Below are 25,510 nucleotides of genomic sequence, written 5' to 3' on the forward strand. Positions count from 1 at the left end.
GACTTTGGGAGACTACAATAATGCAGTCAACACTGAGACAGGTTCCCCAGAGAAAAACCTTCTGCTTCAGTGGGCCCCTGCAGAACAAGTTGCTGGCTAAGGAGTTTCAAGACAGAGTAAAGGAGGAGCTTATCCTTGCCCATTATTAAGAACTCAGGGCCAGGAACAGGCAGCCATGACCCCTCCTCCCTCATGGTCACCCACTACAAGTAGGAATACTGGCTGATCTTGGTAGGACTAAGTGGGTATCCAGTGTAAATTGCTGAGCCTCGGGAAGACCCAATGTAGGACTGGGTGGCAAACTGGTGTTGGTACTGAGCAGGGGCCACACTGGCAGAAGTGAGAAGGCTGGGCCCGACACTGACAGGGACCTGGTGCACCAGAGTGCTAGGGTGGGTGGTATAGGCTGCAGCATGCCTTGAGGAGCCCTGGGGGGAGAAGAGATGAGCAATGGAGCTGGTAGAGCCCAATGCAGCAGCAGAGGTGGGGGCAGCATACGTATACAGGTGAGGCTGGCTTGGCAGGTGAGCAGGGGCTGGGGCCAGGTGTGGGTGCCCCGTCGAGTGCAGTGGGCTGCCATGCTGGAAGGCGTAGGGGGCTTGGGAGAGTGGGGCCACAAACGCCTGCTGCCTGCGGGGGGCAGGGTTGCTGCTTCTCTCCTGCGAGGTTGGAGCTGACGAAGATTGCTGGTTCTGGAAGGAGGAAGAAAGGAGTGAGGAATCTTGAGATCACTCTGGTTCAGGACACCACAGGCCAAGTTGAGAGTTGAGGTTCTAACTTGCACTGCTTCTAGGCTGCCACAGCAGAGAATCTCCCAGGTTGGCAATGTTGTCAGAAGTCAGCCATCCATCCCTCTGCCTCTTGGCAGAATAGATCCTAACCCAGCCCAGATAGCAGCAGTTCGACAGAGGAAAGGGGGAAATCAAGAGTTCATAGGGTTACCCACTCCTGCAAGTTAGTAACTGTTAACCAAACTCACCCTATTCTGGCGTCAGTGAATTTGAATTTTTTCTAACCTTTCTTTCTTGCCAGTGTTTTCTTTTGTTCTCCTCTAAGTTCTTCATGTCCCTCTTGCAATGTGGAGCCTAAAACACATGCACTAACTCGAACTTACATTGGCACTTGAACGTGCTTCTCTCTCTCACACAAACACAAACACAAACACAAACACAAACACACACACACACAGTTTCACATTCATATTTACACTACTGGTAGACATCACACAAGCATCAAAATTTTAGCTGAGGAAAGAGTGAACACAAACAGAATAGTGATCTTCCCAATCTCATCAGTGGATCAGATGGAGGGAAAAATCCCCAAATCCCAGACTCAACCAACAGGCAGGACTACAACCAGTTGATTAAGAGGCCAGAAAGCTTTTCACTGTCTCTTGCCTCAAATAAATAGCGTGAGGCTAGTTTATGACCTAGGAGATAAAGGAAGAGAATCTCGTCTCAAAGCATGTGGTGGGGCAGAACCAGGCATGGACTAAAGCATCCTAAGTTCTTTCTGAATTCCAGACATTTCTCTAATCTTCCAAGATAGACTGGGGAGGTCTGATGGAAAATCCAAAATGTACACTGAACACTTCCACAGAGAGTGAAAAAACACAGCACATGCAGATATGACACAGGCCACAGAACACCAAATTGTTTGACACAAAAGGGGCTTCATCTGGCTTTATTCAGCAGTCTAGCCAGAAGCAGGGTTCTCCAGAGAGTAACAAGAAGGGAGGGCCCAAACAGAAGGCAGCAGCCCCTTGCGCTTACCTGGCTAAGGTTGAGCGGCTGTGCTGCGCTGGTCCCCCCACGTTGAGCTCGATACCCTGTGGGGGTGATACAACATCCAGATGACTGCCCACTCACTGAGGCCACTGGCTTGGTCTTACTGCTCAGGAGACCTAAAAAAGGGTCAGGCCTTAGTAAGCTATGAGTAGACATCTGCTCAGTATCATTGAGCTAAACCTCAGATGGCATCATATTAATCAATCCAATTGCATGAGGTTTGCAAGAGTTAAGGTTTTACGTGTATCTTATTTCCTCAATTACATTTACACCAGAAGTTACAGTTACAAAAACTGTATTATCCATTTCTTTTCTGTCTTGCCACAAAGCTCCATAAAGGATCTTTAAAATGTTCACTTCAATAAATATTATCTAATCTCCTGCAACGTGCAAGGTACTACTGGAAATACAAACATGAGTTAAGACACAGTTCCTATCACCAAGGAGCCTGGAATTTTATGTAGGAAGTGATTAAACAAGTATAAAAATGACAGTGTGAAGCTGAGTAAGACACTGGCAATTCTTAGAACATTTAAGTGTCAAAAGGGTTTAAAGGAAGGCAAGATTATATCTTGCTGGGCACTCACTATTTTCAAATTCTAAGAAACTGCAAGGCAGTTGAACATAAGATCAATTTTCAAAATTTCGCTTCCTTCTGTATTCCCACTAGGAAAACCGGAGCATTTATTCAGAGACTTGCAGAGTAGCTTATAGTCTTTGGACCCAACAGTGGACAGAGTTCCTAATAACGTTGTTTAGTAGCCTGATATCAGGAAGTTTTGCCTTGTCTGCAATGTGACAGTTGTCTACTTCTGAGGAGGAGAACCTCATTGAAGCTGAACACAATATCCTCAAATGAGAACCCTGTTTACGTCTCTGGCAGTAACATAATTCATGGTAAAGCACTAATTTAGACAAGTATGGCAGAGATGGCTATACTGACACCAAAAATTCACGCTCCCCTCCTTTGACGTATGGAGTTGCCACTGGAAAACAGCTGCTTAGACAAGAACTACATCTCCTGGGCCCCCTTGCAGCTAGGTGGGGCCATGTGATTTCTTTTCACTGTTTCCAGGGCTAAAGAGGTTAAGAACCCTATGTGCCTCCTCCAAACTTTCTTTCTCCTTCTGATTGGATGCCGAAGATTCCAAGGCTCTGATCCTTAACTCACTGCAGGCCTACCCACAAGGAACACTTGCACTGGGAAGTCATGTGAATAAGAAGTAAACTTCTATTATGTCAAGCGAGGGAAATATGGGGCTCGTTACTGCAGCTAGCATTACCCAATAACTGAAGCAGGGAGCCCAAGCCCAGCAACGAACAGAGCAAGAAAGACGGAGATAACTAGGTTGATAATAAAATCCAAAAAAGCATCACTGCTATGACACTGGGTGAGAATAGATCTAAAGGACATATTGTTTTCCAAAACACTTTTGCAGTCTTTTTAATTTTTTTGTAAGGAAGACTGTCGCTGAGGTAACATCTGTGCTAGTCTTCCCCTAATTTTTTTTTTTTAGGTGGGATGCTGCCATAGCACGGTGTGAAGAGCAGTGCTAGGTCTGCACCTGGGATCCAAACCTGCAAACCCTGGGCCACCAAAGCGGAGTGCGTGAACTTAACCACTATGCCACTGGACCGGCCCAGTTTTGCAGTCATTATTAATATTACCAGTTCCTGTCCACTCTTGGATTGTCAAATTTGAATCACCTGTGGCAAAAAAATCACCTGCTAATTCTCCCTGCCATACAACGTGTGTCTTATTCACCTTCTCCCATCAACAGTGAGTATATTTCTGAGACTAGAGATTTATTTTTATATTAATCCAAGCAAAATAAACATAGAAGGATAAACTATGGCCAAAAATAATTCACATCACAAGGAACTGATTTCTGAATTGAGTAATTTTTAAAGATTTTATTTTTTTCCTTTTTCTCCCAAAACCCCCCAGGTACATAGTTGTGTATTTTTTAGTTGTGGGTCCTTCTAGTTGTGGCAGGTGGGATGCCACCTCAGCAGGGCTTGATGAGTGGTGTCATGTCCACACCCAGGATTTGAAATGGCAAAACCCTGGACCACCAAAGCAGAGTGTGCAAACTTAACCACTTGGCCATGGGGTCGGTCCTGAATTGAGTAATTTTTAAGAAAATCTATACCACTGGTCTCTACCATTGGCATAAATAGATTATAACAAAATTTTAAGGCTACACGAATCAAAGGAGAATTCAACTCTAGCTGTGAAGATACTTACCTGAGGCCTGGGTTGCTACAGTGCAGTCACCAAGCTGAGTTTTCAGTGGAGGCACAATGATGGTGCGGGTGCCAGTGCCATCTCCCACGACTCTGCCGGGCCCCTCCAGAAGGGGTCCACTGTTCCCCCGGAGTGCACTCAGGGTATCAGTGGAATACGGGCTGCTCAAGGAAGAGTCAGAGTCCGGAGAATCATTGACAGTGACATAACTGATGACATTAGACCTTGCCTTCAGGCCAGAGCTGAGGAAAAGAAAATACATGAAAATTCACTACCCTTTTAGCAATGTTTCTTTGATGGTCTCTGGTCCTCCCATGATAACAATGATGATGATGATGTTGATGACTGTCATAATAACAATAATAGCAGCAGCAAACTTTGGAGTGGTTATTATGCATCAGGTACTATTCTTACACTATACACACATCTCATTGAATCTTCACAACACTTCTATTATCTCCATTTTGCAGATGAGGAAACTGAGGCATAGGGAGATTAAGAAACTTGACCAAGGTCATACAAGAAGACAGAATTCAGATCCAGGTCAGAATGACTCCAGAGGATACACCTCTAACAACTACTCCATGTTGTCTCTTAGCCATTCCCATTCACAGTTATTTCAATAGTTTTCTTCAAACACCACTTTTTTTCCATATCACCCTGCTGGATTATACACGATTCCTTATTAGATCTAATCAAACTTCTCACCACATGTTTCTTTTTGAAGAGTTCCTTCACAAACTGATCCCCACCTTATTAACTTCAGTTTTTCCTTATTTTTTAATGTGCTTGGCTCCAGTGAAAGCAATCCTGCTGGTTACATAATTTTTGCCACTACTAGGCTACTTTTCCTCACTGGAAAGTTTACTTTTTCTCTTCCCCAAATCAGTTCAATGACCACTTTCAAAACTTAGTTTCAAGCCTACTTACTATTTGTAAATACCACTTCGTAATTGTAAATACCATGTGTAAATAGCCCTATTGAAGTACTTCATTCTAAATTTACTGTTTCAAGTTTAAAACTTCATTCATGTATGACTTTGTAAAGTCTCCTAAATTACTTTCATGTGTGAATCCTACCTCCTCAGGTAAAAGTAGGGTTATTCCTCTTCTATATGCCTAATACCAAAAGCCCAGTGAAGAAAACAACACAGATCAAGGCAAGTGACTATGTTCACACTGAGAGAAAGCTATATATTACAGTTCTTAAATGTATCTACTCTTACTTAGTTAAGTGCCCAGTTAAAGACTTGGATTAAGGTGCTGGGATAAGAGAAAATAATCTGGTACTAAATTCTGAAGTTTTTGGACCATATAGCTGAGGGGAAACAGAAGGCAGCCCTACCTAAAGTGAAGAGGTGTTTCCAGATTAAAAAATTACACAAATTTCAAATTATCTCACATCTACTGACTCGTCCCAATTAACTGTTGCTTATACGCTTCTGTTATGGTATCTGTTTTCAGATCTAAAGTTGCTCAAAGGCAGGGGATCATGTTTGTTGTGTAATGTGCATTCCAAGCCAGAGTAGCTTGACAACTTAATACATACCTTCTATCTAATGTATCTGAAAAGACTGATTTAACTAATGAACATGTATAATATTAAGAAAAACTTGTCAATGCTCAAGATACAGAAAACTTGAGTGTTTTGGCTCATTCATCCAAGGCCATCTGTTTTTAGTTGTTCCTTTCATAGCCCAAACTAGGCCACTTGCCTGAAGCTAACAGTCTAAGCCAAAGGGTAGGAACCACCAACCCAGGGAGCTATTCACCTGTCTTACCTACTGGGCTTATATTTGTTGTCCTCTTCCTCATCAGTGTCACTGCGGATAGTGATGACACTCACAGGAGGGCTGGGAGTATCTGGAATGATGATTGGCTGATGCTGATCTTGGACGGGGACTAGAGAATTATAAGAAGATGTAGTACGGAGGGGACTGCTCCCAACCAGAGAATAGACTTGAGAAGGCAGAACATCCAGAGAGGACCTGTAGGAAAGGTCATAAGAAAGACTGTTCAGTGCCTGGCTCCCAAAACTATACATCTTTTCCCCAAAACTCTTTGCAATTTGCTCTTTGATTCCTTTTTACCTAATCATTAAGCCAATACACTTGACTATAAAAGTTCCAATAAAAAATAAACTCTGGCCAGAGTTTCCAGTGACAAGAACACCAAAATACAACACAAATTTTATTTTCGTATGCCCTTTACCCCACAGTTAATTTCACTCTGTAAAGTGGGCAGAAAAATAAATGCATCAGCATAAAGAAGGCCTGGATTCAAAGCAGCAGAGGGGAGAAAGGTTTAGCATAACCAGGACACACCTGTATGCATGTGAAAAAGAAAATGTTAGCTCCTCCTCAATTTGGCAGCTACTTGCTGCTTCACACCAAAAGTGTCTATACCACCACCCTCTAAATACCAGGCAACACGTCTCTCAAACTGGCACAGTATTAACTATCAGCTCTAACAGAGACTTACTTGGAAGAAACTGGAGCAGCCTGCTTATTCTTCTTTGAAGGGAGGGAACTGGATTGTTGTTGTCTGACAACATGGGCAACACCAACATTCAGGGGCTGAGCAGTGGCCAATGTCACATGGTTAGTCAGCAGGGATGGCTGCTGCATGATAGTGCTGTACTGGTTACCATGAGAGTGGGCACTCCTGTATCAACAGGAAGAAATAGAGAACAAATGCCTAAAACACTAGGAAATCAGGACCAAATAGGTATTAAAAGCAATTAAAACAACCAGATAGAGCTGCATTTTATTTTTAAGGCTAGGCACCTGGATTACGAGGTTTTCACTGTATGGTTTCTAATTGCATAAGACTTTCTTTAAATCTGAAGTAGGGGCTGACCCCGTGGCCGAGTGGTTAAGTTTGTGCGCTCCACTTTGGTGGCCCAGGGTTTCGCTGGTTCAGATCCTGGGCGCAGACATGGCACCGCTCATCAAGCCACACTGAGGCAGCATCCCACATGCCACAACTAGAAGGACGCACAACTAAAAATATACAACTATGTACAGTGGGGCTTTGAGAAGAAAAAGGAAAAATAAAATCTTAAAAAAAAAAATCTGAAGTAAATGATTTTTGATCTTAGAATCTACTGTTTTCCTGTATTCAAACTTTCCTTATCACTCCATCTCTTAGCCTGATAGGGGTTCTTTTTTTAAAGGATTTCACACAGAGATAAATCTCTCCCTTCTTTCTTTTCTTCTCAGTCTCCCCAAATCATCAACTGCTCCTACCCTAAGGGATCTGCCCTTACAAATCACCCAGAAAGGAGCATAGGCCACTTGCCTCCAGTCCGCGAGCTGCTGGCCACTGCCCATGGCCTCTGGAATCACTGCTGTGGGCTGGACAGAGTTGTGGAGAGCTACCCCAGGCAACTGTTGCCAAGTTGAAGGCAGGAGAATTTGCTGGGTTCCTCCAGGCCAAGCCTGCTGTAAGGAAACACAAAAAGATCCAGACTTGACTCATTCTTGGTTTTTTCTCCTGTTTTTTTCAGATGAAAGAAAAATTCATATCTTAAAAGAAGTTGCTTGTAGATTGTTAACTTGCAGAGATTAAAAAAGAAAAGTCAGAGGGGCTCAAGGTTACAAGTCTTAGAAATAGAGAAAGAGAACATGCTGCTTTCTCTTGGCTACCTCCATAACCTGACCACCAGGGTATTAAAGAAAAGATCCCCATGGTTAAGAGTTTCTATTATACTATAGAGTCAAGGAGGCTGAAAGTTCACAGGTAAGCTCTGGTTAAATGCTCCAGTATCATTTTTGCAAAGATTCTAAAAATATCCCTAGATAGAGTTAAGACAGCTCCCTTGAGATTAAAAATGGGAATTTTAAAATTTGAGTGCCAATCAGATAAGACATCAGGTCAATTCCATCTAGAAAACAAAGGAGAGAATTGTTCTTTTTTAAAAGGGTAGTACTTAGAAAATGGAGCCAGATGTGGATGACCAAAGGCCAAAATCCTTTGGCAAACAAGCTTATGGCAGAAAGAGAAAGCTGACTTCATCACTTATAGCCATATGATAGAACTTAATAATAAGGCAATAAGTAAAATATTTATGAAATAGATGCAGAGAGCACCAGATTTTGTTTTTAATAGTTACCTAAAATATATCATTTTATGTATCATTTATAGAAACATACTTCAACATAAAAATTAATCACTACAAGAAAATATAGCATTTCTAGTTTTTAACAAGCCATGTCACTTGCAATAGACAGCAACAAATATGCTTTCTGTACTTCTCACAGAAATTCTGAAAAAATGGGAACAGATTTGAAAGTTTCCTTTTTAAACTTGAATTCTACAGTACAATCACCTACAATGCTTGGGTACATATGGTTCTGTTTCTGGAATTTCAAACTGCAAGGCCATCAACACACTGTTTTAAAAATATTTCTGCAAGTAACAGATCCACTTGTTACAAATACCGGTTCCAAACAAGAAGCCTTCAAAGCAGAGAAACTGCAAACATGTCTGCTACCATAAGCAGAATTTAAAACAAAACAAAACTAAACAAAAAATAAGAGAAGTATGTTAAGTCACACCATGCGTCTTTCCATAAGCCAACACCTGCACAAGACAAAGCATGTAGTTTAATACAAAGCAAGAAATAACATTCCAATGTGAGGCAGAAATCTGGCGTTCCAAGCGACGAACTGTTTTGACAGAGGAAGAACAAAAATATGCAAAGCTTAGCAAATGGCTAGTGCAAACTTAAGAAAAGCAGCAAAGGAGAGTGTCAACTAACATTTCCAACCTCAAAACCATAGGTGAGCAAGTTAAAACTAGTGGCTTGGATCAATCAAATTGGAAATATATCTGACTCCCTTCCACTCAGGTTCCATGTTTATGATGTAATTAATCTGGAGGTAACAAAGGCTTTTAAAGTGAAAACCAAAGAAATTTCAACAAACAAAGTATGTTTTTGGAAGTGTTTTCACTCACATGAGTCCTTGAGAAACAACAAAAGAAATTCAAAGCTACTTTGAAAGATGTAGAAATATCAGGATTCAATAGTATTAATTAGGTTTTCAAACGTTTAATTTTAAATTGCAAATAATGAAATGGTGGATGTCCAATAAACAATTCTAACTCCCCCAAATAAGCCAAAACACATCCAAAAATCACTCTTAAGGTTACAAATCCTGAAATACACCTCAAAGTCCTGTTTCCCTGTTTTTCCTATCTCTAAGGCCCATACATTTGCTGCTGTATTTAGTAACTTTTCCCCATGACTTTTAGTAACAAAGATATTGTATTTGCATCAAGTTTTTCAGTCATTTTTTTCACCTTTTAATAAAGACTTATTTGCGAAATAATTAATTTCCCCATAAACCCCTAGAAAGGAATTCACCTTTAATTTCAACCAACAAATGAAATACGATCTAAAAGAATTTTAAAGGGAACATATTTAAATGGAAGCTATAAGGTGCCACTGATCATGAGTGGCCAAAGAGTTATCTTCATGTGTTCAGAGAAGGAAAGTTAATATCAACTCATAAAGCAATAAATTAAGAGCATCTTTTAACATTTCTACATGCACAAAAGTTTTAGAAGTTTAAAACAGCAAATAAAGAAGGAAGCTAACTTGCCAAGGAGTTCAAATTTTGGCCATCCAGGTACCTGTAGCAGAGCCAAACTAAAGGCCATCTCCTTCAATCTCAAGGATCAGAGAGTACAAGATAGGGCAGAAAACAGGTAACAGTGTTGAAGCTCTTCTGAGGCTACACCAAGAGCTTTTATCACACTAGGCTGGCAAAGAAGAATCAAGGGATCTGGCTCCTCACAGAACCACATGAACATCAGAGTCAAACAGTGCTTCAGCAATGTTGGGGAGGAAAACAATGAGACATTAAAGATGTAGCAAGAACACAGCCACAAAATGGCACATGCTTCCATGCCCTCTGCAAAGACTAAGTTAAAAATTTTTTTGAAAAATGAGAAAACCAGAAGAAAACAGAACAAAAACAAACAGGAAAAAAAAAAGAAAGAAACCAAAGAAACTCCGTTAGTAACACAATCAAGTGAGGGGAATTACCAGTACAGCGGCAGTCTGTTCAACCAGCGCCGGCCGGCCGGCTGCGCAGCTCAGAGTAAAGGGCACCGCATACTGCGGTGTGATGGTGGCTACTTGAGGGTGGAGAGTTGCTACCATTAGTGGTGTACAGCTTCCCTGAAACGTAGATTAGGCAGGTGAGTGAAACAAACACGGAGGCAGGTATCTGGATACAGAAGGGTTCGTTCCCCCCAGTTATTACCAACAATAAGCAGTAATTTCATATCACCTAAAATGCTTGTAATCAAACACAACTTTCCCCTTCAACTCTGCACAGCATCGGCCAACTAGGTCAAATGTCAATGGCCTAAAGCAAAAAAGTATAGGAATCCTTCTTGGGCCAGATTCAGTGATCAGTTCTACAAAACTCAGTTAACAAAAGCATGTATTAAGAATTTCTCTTCTTCCTACTCACAAAATAGGGGTTTTGGGTTTCAGAATTTCCTATGTGTCACGCGCCACAAACATTTACAGATAGAACTGAAAATACAGGGGCGAGCCCGGTGGCGTAGCGGTTAAGTTCATATGCTCCGCTTCCGCAGCCCACAGTTCACCGGTTCAGATCCCAGGTGTGGACATGGCACCACTTGGCAAGCCACGCTGTGACAGGCATCGTATGTATACAGTAGAGGAAGATGGGCACAGGTGTTAGCTCAGGCCCAGTCTTCCTCAGCAAAAAGAGGAGGATTAGCAGCAGATGTTAGCTCAGAGCTAATCTTCCTCAAAAAAAAAAAGAAAAAGAAAAAGAAAAGGAAATATAATATCTGTTGCTTATATGAATACATGATTTTCTTGACCATCTTGGTTGCATGTTCCATGGCAGATATAAAGTTTTAAAGCTTTCTATAGCCGAGTTAAACATAAGTAATGAAGGAATATAATACTTGAAGAGGCATCCTGATATGATCCAGCCTCTCAACCATGATGAAATTCTGAAAGAGTGAGCAGAGGGGACTCTGAGGCGGCAAAATGGGATACTTTTATTTTTAGAATCAAAATGTTGTTAGATGTGTATTCTACCTTTAAGAGCACCAAGATAAAAAATTAACTTCACCCCACAAAATTAGAGTAAATTTACTCAGAAGACAATTTCTCAAAGTCTGCATATTTATCCCTGCAAGTCCAAGAAAGACATTGGCAGAGTTGCAATAGCGTTAAGAATGAGTATGTTGTTCCTTTATAGATGTTTCATTTTAAGTCCACTGAACCATGACCAAGAAAGACCTTATAGTCAAAGCAAATACCATTTCCTAGGACAAAATATGTGATTCTCAATAGTGCTTCAGCAATATTGAGTATCCAAGTTGCTATGGTTCTTACCTGTGTAAGAACTCCCGGCTGTATCTGTAGTGGCTGAGCAGCTGGCGCCTGGGGTACAATTGGCACAGCATTATCCATCCTCACAGGGAATCCAGAATGCTTTGTTGTTGCTTGTAGTCCAGCTGTAGAAAACAACATCACAGTTAAACTGTTACAGGGAATGCTGGTTTAAGAAAATTCAAAAAAAATTTTAAGATTTTTATTTTTCCTTTTTCTCCCCAAAGTCCCCCGGTACATAGTTGTGTATTTTTAGTTGTGGATCCTTCTAGTTGTGGCATGTGGGATGCCACCTCAGCATGGCCTGATGAGCAGTGCCATGTCTGCACCAGGATCCAAACCAGCAAAACCCTGGGCCGCCACAGTGGAGCGTGTGAACTTAACCACTCAGCCATGGGGCCAGCCCCTCAAAATTTTTTTTATCCTACAAAACTTAAAACACAACATTAATCCCATTCCTATGAACAGTATAAGCAAAAACAAACAAAAAACCTTCACTTAGTAAGTTACATTCACCTTTTAATCAACTAGGGGGGAAAAAAACGTGTTTTTAAAATGTAGTTTATTAAAAGGAGGACAAATATAATTATAACTTGTGGTTAATTAGATAAGGAAAATTATGAAAAACTCAATAATTTATCATCTAAGTTACCCTTTTGTTTAGAATATTTTAAGGGGATGTTTCACCCCACCCCTAAAAATATATAACCTAGTTCACAAATTAGTTATGTATTTTATCTTTAACCAGTACGTGAAAGGAACAAAATATGCCTAGGATAAAAATATTTAAAAAGTAGATATTTTGGTTTACAGAAACACTTCTTTCTACTTATTTTAGAAATCTGCTCATCATTGACAGCTTTCTAATGAAGCTCTTTCGTAGCTAATGGACAGCCAGGAAAATCAAGAATATTTTGCTGCCTTTAAAACAGTGACCGTGTCTCATTTACCTTTTTATTCATTATGCTCTCACACAAACGTTGAATAAATATTTCCTACAAATAAGAATATCCCATTCTGGGCAAAAGAGAGGGTCAAGATATAGTTCTCCCTTTTGCCAAGAATTGAGAAGAGAGCCTTCAAAGTTTTCTTTTCAACCTACCCTATCAAAACTGTCAATGTAGAGAACTTTTCTATTTTGCCTCTAATTCACTAATGCCCACAGTTTGAAGTGAACATACAAACATTTTAATTAGAATACTCTTTCAGTGACACTTTCTTAGCTACCAGCCACTAATTTCCCTAAATATTACTATGGAGGTATCAAATGAGCAAAACTCATAAACTCTAATACTGCTGTTTTCAGCAAGTTAAGTCTTCCAATTTTCTATTTCAGTAATTTACAAGCACTTTAGTAACAAGTTGTCATATAGGAAAACACGCTCCACAAATGTACAAAGTAAGACAGACTAGTAAAATCAGAATTAAAACACTCTACTAACTTTTTTTAAAAAGTGCCACTTACATAAAAACAAAAAGTAACAAATCCAGATATCGGATTTATCTGATAAAAACATTTGTCAGCCTTTCTTCCTAAAGCAATGCTATCTAATAAGAAAGCTAAGCAACATCAAAATTCTTATCTACATGGCTAACTACAAGACAGTGTTATTCTAATAGCCTCCTACAAATTGGTAGGAACTGAGGAAGCAAAATTTAGGAAGAAATGTTTACTATAGAAGCTCATCTATGCATCCCAGGGTGATCAAGTAAAAGAGGACAAAATTACAGAATAACAGTTTCCACTGAGCAAAATGAGTATCTATCTTAGTCAACTGGAATAGTATAGAAAGTGGTATTTATAGTACTGACCTACAAATGTGACTCTAAGTAAGTATTAGATTGCTATAGTAATTTAGGCTAAGCCACAGCAGTCAAGCTAGTTTAAAACTAGCTTCTTCAGGGAACTCCAAGTGGAAATAAAGAATTAACAAAAGGCAACACTTTTGGAAGGTTCTCCTTGAACCCTGAACTGAAGATTGAAATTTTGTTTTGTTTTGTCGTTTTTCTTGAACATAGCCCTTTAAATAAAAAACCATGGAAGTATAGAAAGAAGAGTAAAACTACCTAACTGATGAGGGTCTATTTTCCTTTAAGTATAGACATCTTATACAAGAGCAGATGGTGAAAGAAAAGTAGGCAACCTGGAATAGAGGACTGTTGGGCAGAAACCAGCATATGGATGTGGCTGGCATATCAATTGACAACACTTTATAGGTATTTGAGTTTAAATTCTGAGAGGTAGTATAGAATAATACTTCAAAATACATAAGCCCCATTGCCTGGCTTCAAATCATGGTTCTACCACTAACTAGTTACAAAGACTCTGGGCAGATGAGAGAATCATGATCAATTTTCTCATCCATAAATTGGGCATAATGACATTACCCACTTCCTAGGATTGTTTGTAAGAATGAATGAATACATGTAAAAACACTTACAACATCATCTGGGATGTAGTAATACATATCAGCTTTCATCATTATCATCACCTTAATTTTAAAACTTCCATTCATTTGGAAATTTTACAATTTGCTCTACCTAGCTCCTCAGGTTATTTAGACTTCCTAAAATAGGAAAAAAATTTCCAAAGCTCACAATTACCTAATTATACCAAAAGGGTATACCACTTTCCCCTCTACCTTTTCAGTTTACATTTTGTTTTGTTAAATGAACTAAAAAGTTCTTCTGCCTCATCTCCTAAATATCATCTGAGAAGAAACACAAAACTTCAGAGTCCCACATATGAAAACTGTTTCAATGAAACTCACTTTGGAAGAGGTGAGGGGGAGTGGGGTGGCTATTTGCTAAGTTCAGCAGAAGATCACTTAATATAAGACAACCCAAAGTACAGAATTTACTATTATGAAGTATATGCAGAAAATAATTTGGTAAGTTAGGCTAAATTTGCATTTACGGGTTTTGAATCTGCTCCTCCGCTCTCCCTGTGGTTTCTCCCTGGTTTACATCGCTATCGCTCTCCTGTCCTCCCGGTAATCTCTCAGTCTCCCCTAGCCCCTCTTTTCCTTCTGCTTGCTCCGACTCTGTCAGAAACCAAACAAACAAAAGAGTCACAGTCAATAAGTAGCTGAAGTAAAAAGATAAAAATGCTATCTGCTTCTATGTAAAGTCCTATGAGAAACCTGAATCCTGGTTTATTCCCAGAGCACTGACACTGACTTTCTACTGGGAAAGTCAAGAGTGTCGTCAGAAAATATCCTTAAAATGATTTTAACTTTTTAAATGGCTCACCAGATCAATAACCACACATTTCCCATATTTCAGGAAAAAAAGGAACTATACAGACTGGATTAGAGAACAACAATGAGAAAATGAGGAAGGATGGGAATGTGAAAATTAAAATCTTATTGCAACACATCAGGTCAGAGCCTCCTTCTTCAGCTACTCGGCTCCTCTGCTGAAAGGAGTTTGCAGGAACAATATGATTCACAAGCTGAAGCAGATAACCTTAGTGCCTTCCCCACACAAGTACCTCAGCTTGTAGAATTTTTCAGTGCAATAATGATCTTTATATCTGAATGCAACTTAAGAGGTTTCTACATTCTTAAATATGATTTTTACATTTTAGAATAAAATTACCTTTTATTTGGAACACTAATTTTATTTTAGGATGAAATGACACAGGAAATAAGATTTAATATACAGCAATTCTATTTACAACAAATTTTTTCAAGATGTATATATTCTGCATATTGAGAGACACACTTATACTAGATACATGACATTGGTACAAGGTCTCAATGGGTAAGAAAACTGGTATCAGGCAGTTCAAATAAAGAAATGTTAATTGAACGCCAATGTGTCAGGTAGTATCATAAACAGATAACCAATGTAAAAAGGGTAAATCTGCTTTCTTAATTTTAGTTACCTTCATAATCAGAGACAGAGTTTAAACTTGTCAGAAATCAAAACTAAACAACCAGATACCTAATAAAAATCTGCCTAAAGCAGGTAATTCTGATATAACACCATATGATACAGGAGTTTCCCCACTTACTCTGAAAAGCAGGTGGACATACTATAAATGTTTGTTGGAATGGATCTGTCTGAGTGCAAATCTGAGTGGTTCCAGGCTGCAATGAAACACCCTGCTGGGCAACTCCAGGAACTGGTGCTGCAGATGATGGGTACAAAGCCGACTGGTAGTTTAGCAGTGAGACATCTGAATTAGCCAGAGAAAGGGTAGCAGCTGCAGCAGTAGAACTGGAAGCTAGAACACTGGCCTAAAAACAAAAGGATTATAGTTGTATACTGGTATAAAGTGGAGATAATATTTTTACACACAGAAAACCTATGCAGAAAAACTGAGAGCGAACTTTTTAAATATGATGTTAACTGTCTTTGAAATAACTCTCTGCTTAAGAAATTTTCTCAGTCTCTAAACTTAAGGAATATTATAAGGTTGAGTAAGAAAACAAAGAATAAAAAATGGCCCTGGATGGGTTGAGACTATACAAATCCCTACCTCTCCTTTCTGTGCAAAAAGTTGCTGGATGTGAAATTCTACCAAATCTCTTATGTTCTTCCATTTAAAAAGCAGACCTAGCTAAGAAATGAGGAAACTTACATCTTCAGAAACAAACTTAAACGTAAATATAACTGTTTAGCAAACAAATGCAAAGCCACCCTTAAAGTTAATTACTGGAATCACCCAACCGAACTCATAGAAATGAAGAGTAGACTAAGGGGTTGCCAGGGGCAGGCGGTGGGGGTTGGGTGAGAGAACAGATGAAGGTGGTCTAAGGGTCCAAACTGCCAGTTATAAGATGAATAAGTTCTGAGGATCTAATCTACACCAAGGAAAAAAAAATTATTGGAAATGCTTCAATACATGTAACAAGACATATAAAGTCCTTCTAACAGAAAGAAAGTCATTTGGCTAGTCAGTACAACTAACAGCAGTAAGTAGTTCAATAGCCAGGTGCTATTTATTTGACTATGCTAAGACTATGAGGGCATGGATTAGGCCTTTGTATTTAATTTTTGTCAGCAGATGACTGATAGGTGTTATCAGTCTATCCCGTCTTCCATCACTTTGCCAAATAGAAAATTCTTAAGAAGCAACCTAGACCACCAAAGGAAAGACTGATTTCTTTACCTCACCCTGTCCTCTTGCTAGTTTCTAGCCCACTTAGGTTTGGGTTTCCAAAATTATTTACTAAATACCTGATTGTGCACTGTATTGAGCTGGTTGCTGAAGCTCATGGTTAGATTTGTGCTTGTATTTGGGGCAACATGAGTAGTGAAGGGACTCTTGATCTGACTCACTGTATCATACATGTGAACCCTCCGCTTGCAGATCTCCATGTTCTGAAAACAAGACTTAACACTGAAAAAAAGAAATTAAAGATCTATTGAAATGAATACTGAGATTTAAACAGATAGCAATTAAGATGAATATGAATCAACCTCCCCCTACCGAGTACTGTCAGATAAAATGAATCAAGAGGTTTTATAACCATAAAGAGGAAAATCACATATCTAAGTTTTAATCTCATGATTTTTCAATGAGAAAGGAAAGCATCAGTGAGCCGAACATGCAAGTACTAAAGCTGTAGCTCATGTGATAGTTTCATTTAGCTGTAAGATAGTAACTTAACAGAGAACCACATCATGGCAAAATGCCCCAGACCATACCATACTCACTGATTGCTATGTGGAAAATCCAAGAGGTGAGTCATTGTCACAAATTGATGGTTTAGAGTTTTCAGAGGAGTAATTCTCTTATCTGCATCAATTGTTAGCATTTTTTTTAACAGATCAATGTATTCTCTTCGATCTGCCTTCTCTGCCAACATGTCTGTTCCCTCTAAGTCTGTGGACATATTCACCTTCCGAAGAAAATTTAGAAATATTATGCTTCATGACTTAACCTTTAATGCTGACATTAAATATCTGCACTATATATACAGCTGAAGAGAAAAACCTGAGGAAATTCTTTTTATTACAGTATAATCATTTTCACAGGTGGAAGTTCTTCTTATGGTGTTCAATTAAAATCTTCAATTTGGTAGAGCTTGTTGGTAGAATGAAGGTGAATAAATTCTTTTAATTCAAAATTGGGACCAAACAAGTTAAATAAAACTGACTACTACAACTTAAATGTAAAAGTTTCTATTGTTGAAAAGATTAGATGACATACCAAGTGTAAAGTGTTTAAACAGAGTTTGGAACACAATAAGCATTCAATAAACATTAGCTCTTACTAAGTATTTAGTTAGCAGAGAAAATGGACAAGAAAGAAACCTTCATAAACAGTATTTCAAAATACTGACATGCAACAAGACCAGTTAAGCAAAACCAAAGGAGAAATATATCATTATAAAAGTTTCCTTTGGGGCCGGCCCTGTGGCCGAGTGGTTAAGTTCATGTGCTCCACTTCGGCGGCCCAGGGTTTTGCTGGTTCGGATCCTGGGCGCAGACATGGCACCACTCATCAAGCCATGCTGAGGTGGCATCCCACATAGGAGAGCCAGAAGGATCCACAACTAGAATATACAACTAGGTACTGGGGGGCTTTGGGGAGAAGAAGAAAAAACAATGAGAGAGAGAGAGAGAAGATTGGCAACAGATGTTAGCTCAGGTGCCAACGTTAAAAATAAATAAATAAAAGTATCCTTTGTTAGGATGCAAACATTCTTTTTAATACATAGCAGAATATTAGTGCATTTTTTTCTGTAAAAAATGAAAATATATACTAGAAGATAACAGATTGAATCTATCTTTAATACAACCAATGGAAGGAAGTGTGTCTCTGATTAAAGAGAAACATAAATGTCTGGTTTTCTGAAACTTTCCATACTCACCTGAGCCATGTCATCTAAACAATTAAAAATGTACTTTCGGGCTTCTTTTGATTTGATTCCAGTCTCCAATTCATGTTCTTCAGGTGTCTATAAAGTACAGATTTTTAAAAAAATTCCATCTGTATGTTAGTTTCACATTTTATTCTAAACTAAAGCCAGAATACAAAGAAAGAAGTGTCATCACCTTGCCAACCAGAGATGGCAAACATGAAAGTAACTTACATCCAGAAAATCTTCCGGTAGAGAGCTGGGACCTTAATAGTTGGCCACCCTTTCAATGGTGATAAAATAAACACGCAAGCAATAATGTACCACAGCTCCGGAAGAATGTCAGTTAAGGGACATTACCGTTTTTCTCTTAAAGCTACTTGCAAGTGAAATATTTCAAATGCTAATTATTCAACAGGCTCAGAGGCAGAGTCACAGAGTTAACCAAGTTACTCAGAGATCTCTCAAGTTAAAGGAGTAGGCCCAGAAGTAAAAAGCAGACATTTGTTTCAAGAAAATATATAAGCCCTTAAAGTGGGCAGTTAGAAAATTATGTCATTTTGTCATATTTATTGAAAAGCCTCTAAAAAAATAATCATTACTAAATTACTCTAGTTCTTCCTGTCACTTAATGGTGAGTGAGCACTACTCACTACACCTCCTTCCCAGTTGCTGATTCAAATATACAAAATAATCTGAGCCAACTAAACTGTCATTTAATATTTTGTTTTGAACTAAGGATAAGGCCAAATGAGTACAATGAAATAATTTTTCCAAGTATTTCCTCCTGCAAACATACATCCACACCTTTTCCCTCCTCCATCTCAAGAACTTAATGACTACACTTGGAAATCAAAGTTGGGAGTGAGGAGTACAGGAATGGGTAGTATAGTAGAGGAGACAGACCTTAAGCCTCCACAGTGGGTACCCCAAATTAGGATCTCTGTTGAAAAACCTGGTTGTTTTTGTCCCGGCACTGAGAAGATATTCAGCTGGCAGGCCTTGTGTTTGTGAAATGTAACGAATCTGAAATGTCAAAACCATCAAAACATTGATTTGGAGTAAAAAGGGAAATTATTAAAAACTTTTACACAAAAACATTATTAGCTCTGCAATAAAAAGGTACTGCAAAGAAATTAACTTTGATCTATACAAATTAAATTTATCTATAAATACATATATATGCTAACCCACTCACAGGTTATTCCCAAATATTTATTCATTAACTTCCTTCTTACTATATCTGTTATTTACATAGAAAACTCAGTTTTGAAAATTTTGTGTGTAACCTTTTTTGCTTTTTTTGTAGACTTCTGATAGAAAGTTCAGAAAACTTTAGGAGATTTCTAGGACAGAAGAGAATAGTTTCCAACAAACTATTTCACAGATTACCAAGTTTTTTTTGTTCATACATTATCAAATTTAAAAGATTAGGAAAAAATTTCCATAAACCTTTCTTCCCTGGCTACTCTAGCTCCTGTCAATTGTCCCTACTCTAAATTGCTACAGTACTTATCTTTCAAACCATAAAATTAAGCACTTAATTTAGCTTCTCTATCCTCAGATCAGTAGAGAGCAGGTACCATGTTCATTCATTCAACATTTATTGAACATCCACTATGAACTAGGCCAGCAGTTCTCAAAGTGTGGTCTGGGGACCCCTGGCGGTCTCCAAGATCCTTTCAGGGAGCCTATGAAGTAAAACTATTTTCATAATAATACTATGAAGCTATTTGCCTTTTTCATTCTCTTCTCGTGGGTGTACAGTAGAGATTTCCAGAGGTGATGTGTGATGATGTCATTACCCTGATGGCTAATGAAACACGTGCTTGTACATCCTTGTGTTCTAAAAATTTCCCAGATTTACTGTTCACACTTTTTTTCAGTTTGTTTTTTATTGTGATAACATTGGTTCATAATATTATACAAATTTCAGGTGTACATTGTAATATATTTCAATTTCTGTGTAGATTACATCAGGTTCACCACCCAAATACTAATTACAATCCATCACCACACACACGTGTTCACACTTCTGTTTGCTTCCACAATCCTCCCTACCTAGAAAAGCAATAGCACAGGTAATTTGATTCTCTCCCAACTATTGAGAGCAATGCAAGAGGCAAATTTTTTTTACCATCCCCCACATACATGAATGGCTATACTCAAGATGAAATGAGAGAGAAAGAAATTTATAAGGAAATAAATCTTACTTACCACCTCTCCCCAAAAAATCTTGTTTTAATTTCTAATACAGCATATATTAATAGCTCTAAGCTACATTAACAGAGCTCTTTGGAGTCCTCAACAATTTTTTAAGAGTGTAAAGAAGAGGTCAGTAAACTATGTCTTTCAGGCTAAATTTGGCCTGCTATCACAAGACAATTTTAGACAACAGCAGGCTATTATTCTGAATCTGTGGGAGCTGCATAAGTGGAAACCAAAATACAGCATTAGCAAAATAGAAAAAAAATTTTAAATGTGAATAAGAACATTTTAAATGTGAACTTCTGCATACAAAAAGGGTGAAATGTCTTAAAATCCAGGATAAAAATCTGTACAAGCAAATACTCTGCAAACATTTAAAAGGATAGGATAGAATTATATTTATTGACATGTAAAGATATTTCACAACATATAGAAAAAGAGATTACAAATTAAATATAATCTCATTTTTTTAAAAAAAATTACATTTCACTGATTCTAAGAGGCATATTTTTTTCACATTAACATCTTTGAAATTAGGACATGTCTTAAAACTGACAGCTATCATGGTTTAATCGGCAGCATTCTTTCTTAGAGGTACAGAAAAATGGTGCATCTTTCAATAAATAGTGTCTCAGATTTTAGGAAATACAGTATATATGCTCCTCTACATCCATAAGTTTATATTTGGAACATAACTATATATAGTACATAGTCATTCATTCTTTCAAAAAGTACTAATTGAGCCAGGCAGTGGTAACTTTAAAAAGAGATATGGTGGGGCCAGCCCGGTGGTGCAGCAGTTAAATGCGCATGTTCTGTTTCGGCTGCCCAGGGTTCACTGGTTTGGATCCCAGGTGTGGACATGGCACCACTTGGCACGCCATGCTGTGGCAGGCGGCCCATATACAAAGCAGAGGAAGATGGGCATGGATGTTAGCTCAGGGCCAGTCTTCCTCAGCAAAAAGAGGAGGATTGGCAGCAGTTAGCTCAGGGCTAACCTTCCTCAAAAAAAAAAAAAAAAAAAAAGAGAGACATGGTTCCTGCTCTCACACACCCTGCAGGCAAGTGAGACAGACACTAAATACATAATTCAAACTGAGTTGGTATTCTGAAGAAAATAAAGAGGCTTCTATAAAAATACATAACAAAAGAACCTGACCAAGACTGGGGACTGGTGAGGAAAAGCTCATTGAAGAAGTGATACTTTAGCTAATAAATGAGTAAGCATTGACTAAATGAAATGAATGCATGGTGGAGAAGCATTCCAGACTATGAGAACAGTATGTGCAAGGGCCTGTGCTAGAAGGAAGCATATTCTTAACCAGTGCTGAAATGATGCCAGTGGGGCTAGAGTATGAAAAGCAAGAAGAAATGGTGTAAGATCAATCTGGAGAAAGAGAAAGGAAGGGGAAGGACAACCCTTGTGGGTGCTCAGAGACCCTATTAAGTATTTAGCACTTTATTCTAAAAGTGATGGGAAACCACTAAAGAGCAGGAGAGTGACATGATCAAATTTGTGTTTTGAAAAAATTGCTCTGGAAAAAGACTGGAGGGAGGCCAGAGTAGATAAAGGGAGATTGCCTAGTAGCCTAGGTAAGTGATGAAGACAGCCCAGACTAGAGTAGTAGCAATGAAAAGAAAATCAGTATAATCAAGTCGCATAGGACATAATGATCAGAAGATATATATGTGCATGCACACACATAGCAAACGACAATTTTTCCTTCATCGAATTTATCTCCCACAACTAAAATGTACAACTATGTACTTGGGGGATTTGGGGAGAAAAAGTAGAAAAAAAAATCATACATTGAAGAAAAAAAAAATTTATCTCAATTGCATTATATAATTATTTGTATGATTAATTACTTAATGTCTGTTTCCCATCACCAAACTATAACCTTCATGAAGGCAAAGACAATGTTTTATTCAGCATTGTATCCCCAGTGACCAGAGTACCTGACACAAAGTAGCATCAATAAGCATCTGATGAAAATTAACAAATTATACATACAAATAAAATACAAAATAAACCACAACATAACAGGTTACCTCTGAGGGGTGGAACTACTGGAGGTTGAAATTTTTGTCTCCTGGCTTAATGCATCTTTTCTCATTTTTCTACAATGATGCACTTCTAAAATTAAAATACTTCAAAATTTTAATATTAAAGAATGAAAGAGTTTCATTGTGAAAGAATGGGAAGCTATCATCCAGATACTGCTTTTCAAACAGCTTAAAATAAAGCAACAAAAGCCCCACATTTATGCAAAGAACAAGTATTAGTGTCATTTATTTTAAACAATTAAAATGTCCCCACAAATTTGAACCCATTAGCTAACATCTAGAGAGGGTACACACATTTGACTTCAAGACTCACAAACATCTGCTATAAAAACTCAGCTACAGCATTTATCAAAGAGCCACAGCTGACATCATACTTAATAGGGAAAGACTGAACGCTTTCCCTCTAAAATCAGGAACAAGACAAGGCCGTCCACTCTTGCTATTTCTATTCAACACTGTACTAGTGGTTCAATGCAAAGCAATCAGGCAAGGAAAAAAGGAAATCCAGATTGGAAACGAAGATGTAAAATGATCTTTACTTGTAGATGACCTGATCTTGTAGTAGAAAACTGCAAGGAACGCACCAAAAAAACTATTAGAACTAGAGTTGTATAAGAAAACGAGTGCAACAAGGTTGCAGAATGCAAGATCAATTACAAAACTCATTGTATTTCTTTACACCAGCAACAAACAATCTGCAAATGAAATTAAAATAATTCCATTCATCATAGCATCAAAAAGAACAGGATACTTACAAATAAATTCAACAAAAGAAGCATAAATCTTGTATTATGAAAATTACAAAACACTGCTAAAGAAAACCTAAGTAAATCTGATCATGTTTATGGATCAGGAGACAATATTGTCAAGATGGTGATACTTCCCAAAGTGATTTACAGATTCAATGCAACCCCTATTTAAAAAACCAATGATTTTCTTCGCAGAAATAGAAAAATTCACCATAAAATTCATACAGAATTTCAAGGGAACTTGAACAGCCAAAACAATCTTGAAAAAGAACAAAAAGGACTCAATTTCCTGGTTTCAAAACTACTATGAAGTTACAATAACCAAAACAGTGTGGTACTGGCATAATGATAGATACAAGATACATACCAATGGAACAGAATTACAGTTCAGAAATAAATCATTAAATTTATCATCAACTGATATTTGCTAGGATGCCAAGACAATTCAATGGGGAAAGAACAGTCTCTTAGCAAATGCTGCTGGGAAAACTGCATATCCACATACAAAAGAATGAAATTGGTCCCTTTCCTTATATCATATTTAAAAAATTAACTTAAAATGTCTCAAAGACCTATACGTAAGAGCTAAAACTACAAAACTCTTAGAGGAAAATGTAGGAGAAAACTTCATGACGCAGGATTTGGCAATGATTTCTTGGATATGACACCAAAAGTAAAAGCATCGAAAGAAAAAATGGACAAACTGGACTTAACAACTCTACAACAAACAACCTAATTCGAAAATGGGCAACGTTCTTGAATAGACTTCTCCAAAGAAGATACACAGATGTCCAATAAGCGCATCAAACAATGCTCAACATCACTAATCATTCAAGAAATGCAATCAAAACCACAATGAGATATCACTTCACATCCATAAGGATGGCTATTAAAAACGACAGCAGAAAATAACCAGTGTTGACAAGGATGTGAAGAAATTGGAACTCTTGTTCATTGCTGGTAGGAATGTAAAATGGTGTAACCACTGTGGAAAACAATTGGTTGATTCCTCCAAAAGTTAAACACAGAATAACCATGTGACCCAGCAATTCTACTATATACCATTCTCCCATATACCCAAAAGAATTGAAAAGAGGGACTTAAAACACTTGTACGCCAATGTCCATAGCACCATTATTCACAACAGCCAAAAGGAGGTAACAAGCCAAATGTCCATCAAGAGACGAATGGATAAACAAAATGCAGTGTGTGTGTGTGTGTGTGTATATATATATATATGTTTATGTATGTATGTATATGTATACACACACAATGGAACATTATTCAGCCATAAAAAGAAGTTCTGATTCATGCTACAGCACAGATGAAAAACACGCTAAGTAAAAGAAGCCCATCACAAAAGACCACATATTGTATGTGATGAATATGATATGTTAGAAAAGGCAAATCTAGAGACAGAAAGTAGATCACCCTAGTAGCTGCCTAGGGTGAGGGGTTAGAGGAGAATGGGTATTAACTGCTAATAGATATAGGGTTTCATTTTGGAGTCATGAAAATGTTCTAAAACTCATTGTGGTGATGGTTCACAACCCTGTGAACATACTAAAAACCAGTGAGTTGTACATTTTAAATGGCCGAATTACATGGTATACAAATTATATCTCAATAAAGTTGCTTAAAACTCAGCTGTGAGAACAAAGACGCTGCCATAGGAATCTTTTTGTATAACCAGAGATGTATCAAGATAAACTATCCCCAATCCAGCTCTGCAACAGCAGCATCCTATTTATTTAGCATGGGAAAAAATGACTTCTTCCTACTATCCACAGTTTTACATCTACGCACCAGGCAAAAATTCTCAAAACTGCTCTAACATTTCTTTACAAGGAAAGCCCTAGTTGTACCTCAGCTTCTAAATCTAATTGCATTTGGTTCCACTCTGTAGCAATTTACAATACCAATGTATCTACTAGGGTTGAAAAGATGCCACAAAACACTTGGCCTAGGAATCGCATTTTGGAGGCTGTAATTGCTCAGAGCAATGTTTCTTAATCAGGGATCCATGAATCCCCTAAATTTGTACACAAAACATTGTGCACAGATTTTTCTGAGAAGATCTATAGCTTCATCAGATTCTCAAAAGGGTCTAAGACGCAAAAGGAAGTATCAATGGCTTGATTCAGTCAACTGTAATTTTGCATCATACAACCTCCCTCACACTTCTTTGTTGTTGTCGTAAAATACAGAAGCTAGCTTGTTTCTCATGAGGTAAAAGAAAGACTAAAACT

The 25,510-nt window shown here is 38.2% G+C and overlaps 1 protein-coding gene across 19 annotated transcripts in view; it reads right to left on the reverse strand.

The window, feature by feature from the left end:
• HIPK1 (homeodomain interacting protein kinase 1) overlaps window positions 1–25,510 on the reverse strand; it is a 49,250-nt gene that overhangs the window by 4,132 nt on the left and 19,608 nt on the right. For 2 of the 19 annotated variants that reach the window (XM_008542127.2, XM_070607895.1), the window contains exons 4-17: window positions 19,144–19,263; window positions 18,250–18,336; window positions 17,090–17,274; window positions 16,610–16,772; window positions 15,441–15,666; window positions 11,426–11,547; window positions 10,088–10,222; window positions 7,336–7,475; window positions 6,517–6,699; window positions 5,817–6,023; window positions 4,036–4,277; window positions 1,773–1,903; window positions 1,017–1,085; window positions 71–692 (exon numbers count right to left, since the gene is read on the reverse strand). In XM_008542127.2, coding sequence (XP_008540349.1) covers window positions 204–692; window positions 1,017–1,085; window positions 1,773–1,903; window positions 4,036–4,277; window positions 5,817–6,023; window positions 6,517–6,699; window positions 7,336–7,475; window positions 10,088–10,222; window positions 11,426–11,547; window positions 15,441–15,666; window positions 16,610–16,772; window positions 17,090–17,274; window positions 18,250–18,336; window positions 19,144–19,263 — 2,499 coding nt within the window. In that variant the 3' untranslated portion in view covers window positions 71–203. The other 17 variants (XM_008542129.2, XM_070607898.1, XM_008542126.2 and 14 more) reach the window with 15 other exon arrangements.

Source organism: Equus przewalskii, unplaced genomic scaffold, assembly GCF_037783145.1.
Source record: "Equus przewalskii isolate Varuska unplaced genomic scaffold, EquPr2 ChrUn-13, whole genome shotgun sequence".
NCBI lineage: Eukaryota > Metazoa > Chordata > Mammalia > Perissodactyla > Equidae > Equus > Equus przewalskii.